This window comes from Dicentrarchus labrax, unplaced genomic scaffold (assembly GCF_905237075.1).
Source record: "Dicentrarchus labrax unplaced genomic scaffold, dlabrax2021, whole genome shotgun sequence".
NCBI classification, from domain to species: Eukaryota; Metazoa; Chordata; class Actinopteri; family Moronidae; genus Dicentrarchus; species Dicentrarchus labrax.
In genome coordinates, this window is record NW_026136713.1 from 20,634,094 (window position 1) to 20,648,274 (window position 14,181).

The following is a 14,181-nucleotide window of genomic DNA, read 5'->3' on the forward strand; positions in this document are numbered from 1 at the left end:
TCCAGACATTTTAAAAAGGTGTAAGCCAGTGGTTTAGAACTGCCCTCTATAAAACCTGAAAAATGGTCACACTTGAAATGACTCATCGACAGTGATTTTAATAATTAATCATTTACGTCATTTGTTAAGCAAAAATCAACATCCTCCATTTCCCATTGAGGTTTTGCTGCCTCTCTGTGTTTTGTCTCATTGTTATTTGAACATCTTTGGATTTTGGACTGTAGGCAGAACAAAACAATCAACTGTCATGGTGTGATTAGGGTGGACATTTTACTATATTTTATACTTTTATAGACCAGAAGATGAATTGATTAAGCCAGAAAATAATCATTTTGACTTTAACTGTCAAACTCCCTATGCTGTCCGTTAAAGAACAGATAATCTCTCAGGTTATTTTCCTCCAGAGCCAAAGAACAGAATACATTATACAACTCTTTGGTTGTATAATTGATGAAACAAATGCCCCAAAACAACATCTGTTTAAGTTCAATCAGTAGGTAATTTGAGTGGGGATATGGTGGGATGCAATCCCCCTTGTTAACCTGCTATCACCCCTCTCCATCCGCAGCTAGCAGAGAGTGGGGTTGATAAAACCATGACGCTGTCCGTGGTGCTGAAGCTGCACACACATTTGTATTTGAGCCTTTTTCTTTCAGTCCCGCTCTTCTCTCAGGTTGATTTTGGATCTATAATATTCCCTAAATGATATACTATAAATGATCAATTATCATATTCTAGCCTATATACTCTATAGAGTAGTGTCACTTTTCTGATTAAAGTGACATGTAGCAACGTGACAGAACAGCGAGAGGATCACAGAGAGCCACAAAGACATTCAGAGTCTGTAGGAATTCAGGAGGAAGCCAGGTGAGGTATAGAGCGATAAAGTCCGTGGACAGGGTAGCTATGACAATGAAGGTCCCTAACCTTAGGGTAGTAGTCAAGTTAAGCAGGTTTCCTTAAACCTTGTTGTTTTTGCATCCAAACCTGATCAAACCTTAACAAGTAATATTGTCAAACAACATACTTTGTTAGTTTCCACAGACTGAGTTATATTACTAAACTAAACTGATCTTGATATGTAAAATTAGTGGAGTTAAGAGTTTGAACTTTGGTATCAAAACAAAAATATAATATAATAAGGTCTTATATATATTATGAACATGAGCACTTTTTCAATTTGTCCTCACTGTATTGTGTTATTATAGTCTCAAACATGCTTATCAACTCAGGAGTTATTCACAGTACTTTGATTGCTATTCAATATGTAAACACACACACTTTAATGTACTGGAATGGGGCCACTGTGGATTGAAGTGTTTCACAATCGACCGACGTAGCCGGCACACATCCGCCGACATAGTCGAAAGCCGTCCATCTGCTTTTGTTGATAATCTTCCCCCTGAGCATCCTGTTCTCTGGGTTTCCATGATCAAAGTTCGGATTTGCTTTAATTATTTCAGATCAATGCTGGCTGTGGCTACTTTGGAGACCCGTGTCCAATGCTGAGGTAGCAAAGAAGAAAAAACAGCTGAGTCGTCCTGTGCCAGTGTCTAATATGCACACAGCGAGGAGAGGGAAGAGCGGGAGCGAGGTGTGGGCTAATGCAAGGCTCCAATCATTAGCCCTAAGTGTTCCTCATTATGTTCCTAAAGCCTCTGAAGACCTGAATCCCTAATTGATCTCATCCTGGCATTTAGTAACACTCAGGAAAGCAAAGGACTGCTCGCTTCCCTGGCACTAACAGATAGGCTGCCTGGCTCGCCCAGCAAAAGACTCTCATCACTACAAATGAAGGCCTGATACTCGGATGGCTGAGCTGTGTCACACACTCCACTGCTCCAACAACACCAGAACCCACAGCGAAAAAGTCACTTTTTCACATCCACAGGGCAAAAAGTCAGTCGGATTTTTTTAAAGGCATCGTGGTCCATTCAGGAGCTTTACTGAACTATTTGCAGAGCAGATTATCAGGTAAACACTCACTGGGTCTTTATGTTTGTGGTTGCTGCAGAGGTTCGTGTTGGCCTGTGTTTTCTGCTCCTGCTGGCTGTTTGCTGTGGTGCCAACATTTCCAACATGCTGCAAACTCAGTTGTTTTCTGTTCAAAATCAATTAATTTAGGAATATACAACATAAATACAAAACTGAAATAATCAAATTCTTAGAACTAGAAAGATGTACGAAGCTGTAGACAGACAGTAATCTGGTTATCTTAGCATAAAGACTGGAAGCAGGGGGAAACAGCAAGAATGGCTCAGTCCAAAGTGCAAAACCGAACACCTCTACAGCTCTCTGATCAACATGTTGTATCTTGTTTGTTTAATCTAGACAGAAAAATAAATGTTGCTGTAAATATTTCTTGTCAAACAAGAGTTTATCCATCTGCTCGATACTTAAAAGCAGCCTCTGGAGCGGGGGTTGCCAGAAATGGTCAGTGAGCAAATTATCTGTGATGACAAGACGTCAGGAAGTCACTGCATCCGGTTCACCAACAAATAGCTATAGCATGTAAGATGGCTAGCTGTTTCTCCCTGACCCATTTCTGTACTTGATGCACAAACATGAAATCTAATAGAAGAACATACTGGAATATACTGATCTTCTCGTCTAACTCTTGAAAAGAAAAGAAATAATAGTTCCCAAAATGTTAAAGGCCTTTATCACAGCGGCTCTTCTATGTTAGGGATGCATATCCCCCATAAACCAGTAGAGGAAGCCTGAAGCTTCTCCCCTAAAGATCAGGGGGCGGTTAATGTTTGAGCCTTGTTCCCAACGCTTTTAGCATTTAGCCAAGGTTGAATTACAGTGAGAAATGGAGGACGTGTGTCACTTGGACAGAACACAGTGCTGTTGATGGATGCAGTATTAGTTCCTGTTGCAGGGACTGAACCTGTGACCTTCCAGTTACTTAAATCACAGAGTCCTGTTGTCATCTCTAAAGGTTATCTCTCTCCTCTTTTAAACCGTTGGAACCTTTTTGACATTTAGCTGATTCTCCGAGACAGAGTGTAAACTTCATGTAACAACACTAAAACGTAAATTAAGATTGCATGCAGTTATACAAGCAGAGCAATGTAGACTGAATAATACTCTTGTAAATTATGTTAATCAATCAACTTTATAGTGTGAAGGTTTGGTGTAGTCCAGGTTGAGAAAAGCACAGACACTGCGAGGGTTTGATTCCCAGTGGGATGTGTTAAAAATGTATGTGCTGTGAGGCACTCTGGACACTTTGGTGTCCGCCAACTTCAATAAGTTTCATGTGATATTAAAGTTTCTAAAATTAAAAAGCTTTGAGGGCAAGTTGGAAATGAAACATGAAGTCTATATTTAAATTCCCAAACAGCAGAAATTTGCACAGTTTCAGTCCCAAGGGGCTGCAGCTCTCGCACAGAGAAGATTCCTCAGCATGTTTCATATTTAGATGTCCATATTTTAAACTGATTGAAACATTAAATAATTTCTGCAAACAACAAGTAACTACATCATTTGCCTGGAAATAATTAATATTATATATTCTCTTTATTAAGGAATTGTTCTGAATTGTTTATTTGATTTTACATTATATTTTTTAAGTGTTTATATTACGTTTAATTTTTCAGAGTGTGATTGCTTTGAAAACTGAAAACTTTTGCATCTTAAACAATACATATTACACTGTTATTCATTCATTTCTAAACTGTGCATTTCTTGTATCTGTGTATGTTTAAACATTTAAAAGTCAATTTAAGATGTGACGAGTATCAAAGTGAAACTGCGAAAACATGACCTGATTTTCATATAATCAGGGGCGCCACAAAGGGGCCAGGCCATGACCCGCTGATACAATCAATGCCCCCCCGACTGGTCCCTCCCTCAGGAGCCACATATGCATAATAAGCTTCTGAGTAATGAGTACGGTATGCATAATATGCTTCTTTCTGATATTTTACACTAGGTACTATTCCTTATATATAGTACCTAGTGTAAAATATTCCAGAGAAGCATATTTAATGTGAAAGAAAATAGTAATAGCTAATGTGAAAGAAAATAACAAATGCAAATGCATAGTCAGCCATCCTGCCTTACACTGGTGGCCCCAGTTGTCCCACTTGGCCATCCCTATGCAGAATCACAGCAAATGTTTGCTATCATATGCAAAGTCTGAAGGAAAAGGAATTGGCCCAAAATACAGAGTTGGGTTGAATGCTGAATTCTTTCTGAGACACTGAACAAACAGGTTGGTTGTCTGTAAGAAAACACTCAAACTGTGATTAAAAAACAACTCGAAAACTCTTCCCATTCTCTTTCTAAACAGCTTCTGCTGCTAAACGAAATGTACTGTAGCTCCAAACATTTCCAGGAATTCACCTTCACTGTAACTTGAGAGGACATTGATAATATACTCTGTTATTTATGGGGCAAATCTGTCTCTGTCTGCTAATCAATAATGTATTATCATACATCAAGTTTTGGAAATGAACCTGCCCAGAAGTTAATTATTGTAGAGATGGTAGCGAACTCCACCAGAGCAGTCGATTGTTTTTCATTAGAGGACTCGGGAAATTGATCACAGAAAAAATATATATATGTGTCTTATGATTTGTTATGATGGGAGATGTGAGTGATAAATATCGGCTGGGTACCTGCAGAACAAATGAAACAGCTTGAGGGCAGGTTCATAAATAACACAGTCGCTTTAATTTGGCTGAAGCGGGAGTGTATGCTTACTGACACTGGATGATTTCTGAGAGGGGCAGCTGGCAGGGGTGTGTGCTGAGCTCTCCATCTTCCTGTAGTGTCCCTGAGCAATACAATAAATCCCATCCAGCTCCAGAGGTTCTGGGTCTGTAGCTGACCCTGATCCCTGAATTCTGACCCGTGACTTTCACGTTTACCACAGCAAGAAAAAAAGATAGATCTGTCCCTCGGGGAATCAGAGGAGGATTACTGAAGTTTGAAATAAGTGCAACCATTTAAAGTCTTCCGAGGCTTTTTGTTCATTACGCTAAAGTAAAACTCTGAAAGTTATTACCTAATGAAACATTAGAAGTTTCTGTTTTGTCAGACCAACTTTCTCCTGCTTTCCTCTGCTTCCTCTGTTTCCCAGCATGCCATTTAACAACCACAGAGCATTGTGTTCTGGCCTATTAGGGGCTGCTGACTATACTGAAATATTGTTTGCCATATTTAAGAAAAGAGGATAAGTTGCAGTTGCTAATAAGAACTGTAAATTTCAGTTAAACTATATCATGATGATAGAAGCATACAGAATTATTGTTGTACAGTGTACAACATTGATGATTTTATGCAAATGTTAGATAATACATTGGTTTTAAAGTTTTGTTTTACACATGAAGAGTTTGGTCTTCAATACATGGTGTGATGGCGTAACCCTAACTTTGTTCCTAACCCCCAACCCTAACAGTAGACATTCATTTAGCTATTTCATATATATATATGTATGTATATAGTAAGACAGTGATATAATGTATATATAATTTATTATGACAGTTGATTTTAACTCTATCTCCTAAAATCAATCATTTTGAAAAAATCACAGATGTGTTTCCACAGTGAAGGATGAATAATATTAAAAAATGTGTAACAAGGTTTGCGGCACACTTAGAGCTCCGTCCACCTTCACATATGTGCACACCTGGTCAGCTACTGCAGGATGCAAGTAAGTGAGTGGAGGTCAGTTTCAGAAAGTTACATGAACTGGGCGAAGCAAACTCCTTTCTGAGTATCTGAAATAAGCCCCTTATTGCTCTTGGACCATTAGAAAAGCACTCTGTTTGCAGTATGTATTCTGTATTTAATGTATTGTACATTTACCTGTAGCATATTAATGTCCTGTTTAAAGTCACTACAAGGACACAGACTTTAAGTTAGGGTTAGGGGTTTTTGGGGGCTAATCTTTCAGGTCTCTGAATGTATTAAAATGACATCACATTTGGACATCATCCATCAAAATCTGTTAATAGTGTTTTTAACAGCAGCTGAAACCTAATATAAACTCCAGGTGCGTGACCATGCAAAGCCTGCCAGTCATCGTCTCATATTACCTGTTAAAACTTTCAATGGGAATGTTGGCAGTGGATCTAGTCTCAAATAAGTCAAATGTTACAAGAGTCTGCTGTCTTCTTAATGACGATTCTCATATTAGTCTGAAGTTATTACCGGTTTTTTCTGGTCCTTTGGCTGCCAAGAAAACTCTTAAAAGTCTTAAAATCCTGGACTGCTGCAGTCATTCTGGATAAATACTCTACTGAACATAGTAAATCTGGAATGTACGACAGCAAGATGGAACATCGATCCGCCCTCTACAGTCGAGGCCTCGCATTCCTTATCAATCAGAAAACATCACAACTGTCAAGTCTGGGTCAAGTCTGACACGAGTCCAAGTTTCAAGTGCAGCTTTTGGAATTTACAATAACTCTGATATGATATAAAAGCAGCAACAGTGCTCCATATTCCCCAGTGAAAAAGGCACCAGAGAAAAAAGACTTTTTTTTCTCCTTATTTTGAGCATCAGGTTCGACCTTGCACTTCACAAAAACAACCCAGAACAGAGACTCTTTTTCTGTGCCATGTGTTTCTAAGTTCTAGGTCGAACGTACAATCTGGTTGTAGGAAAACGGAAGCAAGCCTGCGACGTGACTGTAAACACTGATGACAGGCAACACTGAGTCACAACGCTTATACAGCTAATGAATGCCACAATACACCAGAGTGAAATATCACTCAAGGTAACATGACATTCTATTAAGGCCTTCTGTCGCAGCTCTGTTTTCTCTGACTGTCCACGTGGAGGCTAACCTTTTATTTAATGAACACACTGCCAGGACATTCAGTCTTTTCTAACTCACTATGTTCTCTGTAAAAAGTCGGTTCTGTCCCAATTTCAATCCCGCCAGTTCAGGATAAGGACTTTTATTCAATATCACGACTCAACAGAGTCTGACATCCAGGGCTTCTTTACTTAAAATAATTTGGGAAAGCAGACGAATGACCTTCTCTAAATCGCCAAATTTCAACATCAATTTATTTCATGAACCGGTAGAGTCGGATTTAATTTGCCCTGTGATGTGATGAAGGAGTGTGTGCGCGTGTGTCTCCTGAATGGCCGTGTGTGAGATCCCTACATGCAGCTGCGTTTTCAAGGCCAGCTCAAGGTTACCTTCCAGTAGCAGACAGGTAAACGGCTGAAGGCACAACTGAATATTCACCCAGCTAATAGAAATTATAGATTACATTATCCATATAGATCCTGCATACATTTTCCCCTTCAGCAGCTACTTGATGGTGTTGCACATAAAGATCTGTGAAAGCAGCGCCCATATTTCAGCCAGAGGTGAAGTGTTTAGATTACATGTTTATATGGACCGCTAGCTGTTTCCACTTGAGAGAGTAAAGAGTTTTATTGAATATAGAAATCCATAGAGGGAAAGGTCACTCTCTGCACATTTCGTCTTGGGTGAAGATGAATAGTTTGCAGAGCTGTTGCGTGCTTGTGTGCATAGTAACGATCTGTGCAAGCACCCGGAAATGAGAGAGGCGATCAATCTGCGTTATCACAGGGAGGTGGTTGCGGAACGCACGAAGCACCTGATCAAAAAGGACAAGAACGTTGTTTGTTTCTCCGGAGAAGCCGAGCTCTCCAAACCTGGAGATGCTTTGTTTGTTGCGGTTGCACTGCGACAAATGAGGCTGTAAAAACACACAGCCACAAATCACCTCCAACACCTGATTTCTTTTTTTTTTTTTTAAGTAAACAAGGTGTAAACAGAAAAGCCTGTGCTCTTTTTCCACTTCTGCACAACCGTGAGATAATAAATTCAGTCCATAATTGTATCTAAATCAGTGAATACAAATTTCCCTTGAGAGGAATTTGTAACAAACTGTACATATGCTCCAGTTTTAGCTCTTTTCCTGAATCTGAAACACACACAAACACACACACACACACACACACACACACACACACACACAAAGCTGGAGCCTCACACACTTATTCATGAAAGCAAACATCTAGAAATATCCAGGCAAACACACACAAACATCGTGCTGCAGAGGAGAGCCGTCCCCAAAGCTTCCTGTGCTAACCTCAAAAGTTCTGCTGTTCCAACAACAACCTCCTGCCTGGTAGAAAAGCAGTGAGGCAGCGATGTCAATGGCTGTCCAAAGGCCTGTCAGTCACGTTGACTGACTGATTGGTATTCCCTGATGGTCACAGGTTGTGCGTTGGCATTCTAGAAACGCAACGCTGACTGGTTTGATTAATCATTCGCGCCAGAGCGGTCGATAAAACCGGACAACATGCTGGAGGCCTGAGGAGCACGTCATGTTCACCTTGTGCACTTCAAGTCTTGTACCTCTGGCTCAGATCTGGGCTTTCGAAAGTCTCATTAGTGTTATGATTCATTTACAGAAAGTCAACCATACTGGAGGTTCTGAGCTCATCAGCGGCAGCAGAAGCGGACTGTACGATCGCTGATTTCTTTCCTGTTTAGTCATCTAGCTGCAGCACAGTATCCAAAATGACTTCCTTGCACTGTTCCTTATAGGTGTAATTATGGTCACCATAATTGTCCAAGATCACTTTGCTTGAAAGCCAAAATCCTTTGTTTACTAAACAAATATTTCCAGTTGCTTTAAATGAAACCTCTTCATGTGATTCGCCCCTAAGCTTTCAATGTGAAACAAGAGCAACAGGAAGGGATTCCTTTAAATTAGCAGTAATTAACACAGCAGATGGCTCAAAGATTGCGTTCTGATTAGTGGAAACTAACAAATTACCTTTCAACTGAACCCTTGCTATGAACATATTGTGTACTATTGTGATTTGATTTTCATTTAAATTAGCTAATATAGTTAGTAACATATACAATAAGCATGACAGTGTTGAAAAAGCAAAAAGCAAAATAAACAAAAAAAGCACTCAAAAAAATAGCAGCGAGGAAGGAATATATCAAACTGTCTTCACTGTGAAGGCTAAATCATTAAAATAGTTTGCTTAAAGCCCTTACTCAAGAGTATTGGTGTAATGACTGAAGGTAAGACAGACAATAAATATATCCATTCAGTTTACATTACTTAAATCATTACTGCAGTGCAATATAAGTAAATAAACATGTCATTAATTTTATATCAACAAAAAAATGCTTAACTGTATTAATGTGACTTTTTTCCTAAAACAAATGAACTAGTTAGGATAACTTGGTATAATCAAATATCATGTTGGTGCAAACATCTTTCTTCTTCCTTTGCTTTCAAAGGCTAAATTTGACACTAAATTACTCATAATGGGTGTTTTTTATAGTGTGCACACCCGCCCGCAACGTGACACCCCTTTATGGGTGTCATTTTATCTCCTATTTTCATTCATATTGTATCATTTGGAGAAGCTGTGACAGCTAGAACAACCAAAGCAACCAATATAGTAAAGATGTTAAGGGTTAGTTTCAAACTAATGCTTTGAAATCTGCTCTGCTTTCTCCAGAAAGTTATACCACTAAAAAAAACTAAATATAAGTTGAGAAGTTCTGGCAACAATAGAAATTATTTCACCTTCTTTGCACATTCTTTCACCTGTCTTGGCAGAATTCACAGATTTGAACCTGAATAAAAGATTAAAGGTTTTGTTGAGATGAATTTCCTGCAGGTCCAATCTCAATCTAAATTCTCAGCCCTCCTCTCCTGCGTCTTTGATGAATAGTAGGAGCAGGGGACAGAGAGAGAGAGAGAGAGAGAGAGAGCGAGGGGAGAGATATGTGCAAGCATTAAATGTGTATTCATCAGGTCTGGCCCCAGCCATTGACAGGCTAATCAATGTTTAGTAATAAGGCTGAATGTGGAATGAGGTGTGGGGGGTCTGGGTCGGGACGGAGGGGAAAGAGATATCAATTAAGTGGGGAACTGCAGAGTCCAGGCCCGAGGAGCTGAGACGGCAATATCCCGACTCTGGTTCATTAACTAAACAGTGTGTGCTGAATGCAAAACTCCTGCAGCCATCCCCCTCCGACACCACCACCCAACCCACCCATCCCAACTGTAAACGGCTGCCTCATTCAATGGGAATGAGGGAGTCGCTGCAGCAGGTAGAAAAACGCCTTTGATAGTTCACATAATGAAATACCTCAGAGGCCGAGCTGGGAAATAATATCTGCATGTGATGCAATAAAGCGAAACGTGCAGGGTGCCTGCAGGTTGGAATGCAAAGCAGGAGCCAAACACATTATGAGATATTTGCATACAATTCGCATTCTGTGGAAATTGGGAGAAACAGTAGGTAAAAGTAAATAGGCTCATTCCCAGCAGTTTGTTCTGGAAAAGAAAAATATAATCATTTCAATTTTCAAAAATCTGGAGCAACTTTTTTTTACAAACAGCAAGTTAAATAAAGAATTAAAGATTTATTTTAGTTTCTTTATGTTAACTGTGTTTAGGGGCTTTTTATATTGCTCTACTACACTATACTTTTGAGGGAAATGTACCCCACGACATGCACCTGATAGCTATAGTTAGTAGCCATTAGATGATTTTTTCCCCCCATACAATACCCAAAACACATGATCAATAATACTGGTTATTTTGTTGGACTCTCACAGCCCTATTTTATCAGGGTAGGGTCTACCTTCTTAGATGTGTAGGTATGTTCCTAAAAGGTTTTTGAATCATATAAAATAATTGATGCAGGAGAGCCGGAGATATCATGACTTCTAGTCCCTCCATATGCCAAGCAAACACTCCTATGATTCCCATCATGCACCTAAATACCATCTTTCATTGGATCCTGCCTGCCTGGTTTAGATGCATCTCTTTCAAACTCTGCAGCCCCTTTCAACACTGAATTAGTTTAAAATAAAAATAAATAAATGAAGTCTCAAAGCTTAAATATTATAAATTAAACTGCAGGCTAAACAGTACTTGTCAAGTCAACACATTTCCATGTGTAAAATCTCTTTGGAAGTAGTTCAAATGAGCTCGACCAACTACAACATTAAATGCTTAATGCACCAGTAATAATGATTCACTTTTATATATTTTTTCTAATATTACACTTTACCATTAGCCATTCGGAGTCATCATGAGTACTTTTAATAATACAGAAAACTGTGCTAATATTCATAAAGAGCAATTTTCCTTGCTTGAGTATCTTTAGGTTGTGTTTTTGAAACTTTTACTTAAATAAACACTGAAGACTATTTCCATAATTCCATCTCATACAAGTTAATACATAAAATATTGACTTATCATGTTGAGAGTCTTTAAAAAAAATTATTATTCGCTTGTTGCTTGAACCCAGTGAGCTCAACAAACCCCAAACCAGATGCTATTATTCAGGTTCCCAGGAGAATTTAAAACCTGTAAAGGGCAGTGACACATGAAACTCTTTCACTTCACAAAAAATGCTTTCACCTTGTTGATGATGCATTAAACGTCCCACAGTGGCCTGAAGCCAAACACCTCCAGAGTTCAACTTCACCCTCTAAATCCATCTTGCCTATCGAGCACACAGTCCTCTAATGATGCAGACATGTCTTCAGAACAACCTTAAAATGTCATTTTGTCATCCCTGCTCTGTGGTTTGATTGGGTCCTTCTCCAGTTTCCCTTTGTCATTAATCTTTCTGATGAGTCTTTATTTTAACATGTTTAAGACTAGACTTACAAATATACCCATCAGCCCCTGGTTGTGACAAATGACAATGTTAAAAAGCACCGAAGTCAACAACCATGAGACTTCACTATCAACACAAAACTAACTACCAAATCCAGCCAACACGAGTCCATTCAATAGCACCAACTAACTAACAACAGCCATGTTTTCCTTATTTGCCACCCACAAAATGACGGCTGCAACTTCACATTTCGGGCAACATCCCCCTTAAATTTCACAGCAGTATTACCACACACCCCGCCTACTGCTGCGACATTAACACGAGGATTTGGTTGCTAGGGGGTTCTGCATACAGCATGTGAGAGGGCCTTGATGAATAGGCAACTTTGGAGGCAGCAGGGATGAGTAAATGTTGCTTCCAGCAGGGAGGGAAACTGGAGATGACCTCAAAACTAACATGGGTACACCAGGGAGGAAAAAAAGAAAAATATGCAAAAAATATAGCTGGTTGTAGCTGCTGGCAAATAAACTACCTCAAAGTATGACGTCAAAACATATTTGACTTCTGAAAGTAAAGAAATGTATGTCTAACCGACCTGTTGTCTTCTTTCTCTTTTGTGTTTGGTGGATTTGGCTTGATGTGCAACCAGTGCAGCAGCAGAATGAATTGTTAATCAATTAATGGATTGCTTGTAATGAAAGAAGAAATTACAACCCGAACCTCATAACAACTGATTCATCTTATTGAACCGGTGAGACAAATGAGGCAAATGAGATGAGCGTTTTTTTTTAGGAAAGAAGGGCTCTGTAAACCCGAGGCTGAGAAATAATTGACATTATTCACATTTTGGGATAAAAAAGTCACCTTCAAGTGGACAGAAAGCCGTCTACCTTCTAAAGAACTGACTGACATGAGCCACACGGGCTTAAAGATCCCCTCCAGACATGTATTATGACATAATACAAACAGTCTGCTTGGAACAATAATGTGTGTCTAATGTGTTTTACCCTGAAAAAAGTATAATTTCCACATTAAAATACTTTAAAACACATCTACTCCTGCTACGTCATTACAAATACCAGAATCTATATATATGCAATATAAATATTTAAGATATATTTCCTGCTGGAATCAAGATGTCTCCTACTTCACTGTAAAGTCCATTCTCAGTGTGTGTGTGCACTGGTGGTTTCATGTTTTCTACCATACACTTTGTAAAAGTTGCACACTGGACCAGGATTTACTTCCTCACTATCTATGATATCACAAATCATGCCCATAGGACCCGCCCCTTAAAGATCTGATTTCCAGTGAGCACAGAGAAACTTTCCTCTTTCAGCAGATGAATGTGAAAACATCTTTCTAGTGTCAAACTCTGCACAGACAGCATTCAAACGTCACACTGTAGGAACAAAAAGAAACACTGGTTTTTAAGTGTGTGTGGGAGGGGTTAAACATAAGTGTGTGTGTACGTTTGTTATTAGGAGCCCTACATAATCATCTTAATGCAGTCACATGTGCCTTCAGAGTCTTCTTTTCTCTCCACATGCCTGTTGAAATTCTGGAAGAGCACATCATAAACGCAGCCCGCCCACTAGTGGTCGCTGTTTCGCTGCCCATACAACGCTGCCTGGATCCAATGCTACTTAATTCAACTCGCTAGTACGTGCATGGCTGACATGCACATGAGCAACAACACGCACACAACCCAGAGGCAACTTTCACAAGATTTCACCTGGATTCCCTTTTTCTGTCCCCTCTGAGACTCCTGAAGGGAGCTTTAATGTCCATGCGCGTCCCAAATGGCAGCAAAGCAATAAAAATGCAAATTCCAATTTTATCAAGCCCCACACAAATTACACACACATCACTATTTTCACTCGTGAAGTCCATTTCAAGCCTCTGCTTACCTGATAAACACTATCGTTTCCCACAAATAGATCCCCAGCGCGTTTAGTCGGCACATTTTTGCCAGTCTCATTTTGTTTAGAGGGAGGGGGGGGGGGGTGAAGGTGTTGCTGAAGGGGGGTGAGGGGTAGGGGGGGGGGGGTCACACTCTTGAGAGGATGAATTCCCCTCCAGAAAAAAAAAAAAGAAAGAAAATCCTTTAGTGGTGGAAAAGGAGGAGGAATAGGAGGAGAGGGGAGGGGGGATTGTGGTTATGGTTTATGACCTCCAAGGTGAGCCGAAAATGTTGGGGGGGAGGGGGGGTGGTTTGTGCGTGTTTCAGATCCCAGAGTCGCCGGTGCTGAGCCGCGGGATGCTCATGACCTCGCCGGCCATGAAATCATGCTTGTGTCCGCTCTCACGCCTCCAGCGCCCGCCACCGTGGAGCCGGCGAAAAATCCACAAGATCCAGCCCCAAATGGTGTTCAGGACCACGGACAGAGGCAGGCAGAGATACCGGCGGGGCTGCGGGGCTCGTCCAGGTTTTGGCTCGGAAAGGGGGTGGGGGGGGGGGGAGAGGGAGAGAGAGAGAGAGAGGACAGAGAGAGAGGGGGGGGATGGGGTTGGGGGGGTCTCTAAGAGGTTAGCCGCTCACAGACTGCTGTTAATTGACACACAATTACACC

The 14,181-nt window shown here is 40.3% G+C and overlaps 1 protein-coding gene across 5 annotated transcripts in view; it reads right to left on the reverse strand.

Annotated features, from left to right (window-relative positions):
• The window catches only part of glra1 (glycine receptor, alpha 1), a 111,911-nt gene extending 98,307 nt beyond the window's left edge, over positions 1 to 13,604 (reverse strand). For all 5 annotated transcript variants that reach the window (XM_051420703.1, XM_051420702.1, XM_051420700.1 and 2 more), the window contains exon 1: positions 13,519 to 13,604. In XM_051420703.1, coding sequence (XP_051276663.1) covers positions 13,519 to 13,589 — 71 coding nt within the window. In that variant the 5' untranslated portion in view covers positions 13,590 to 13,604. The remainder of the gene's footprint in view (positions 1 to 13,518) is intronic.
• Between the last annotated feature and the right edge of the window lie 577 nt (positions 13,605 to 14,181).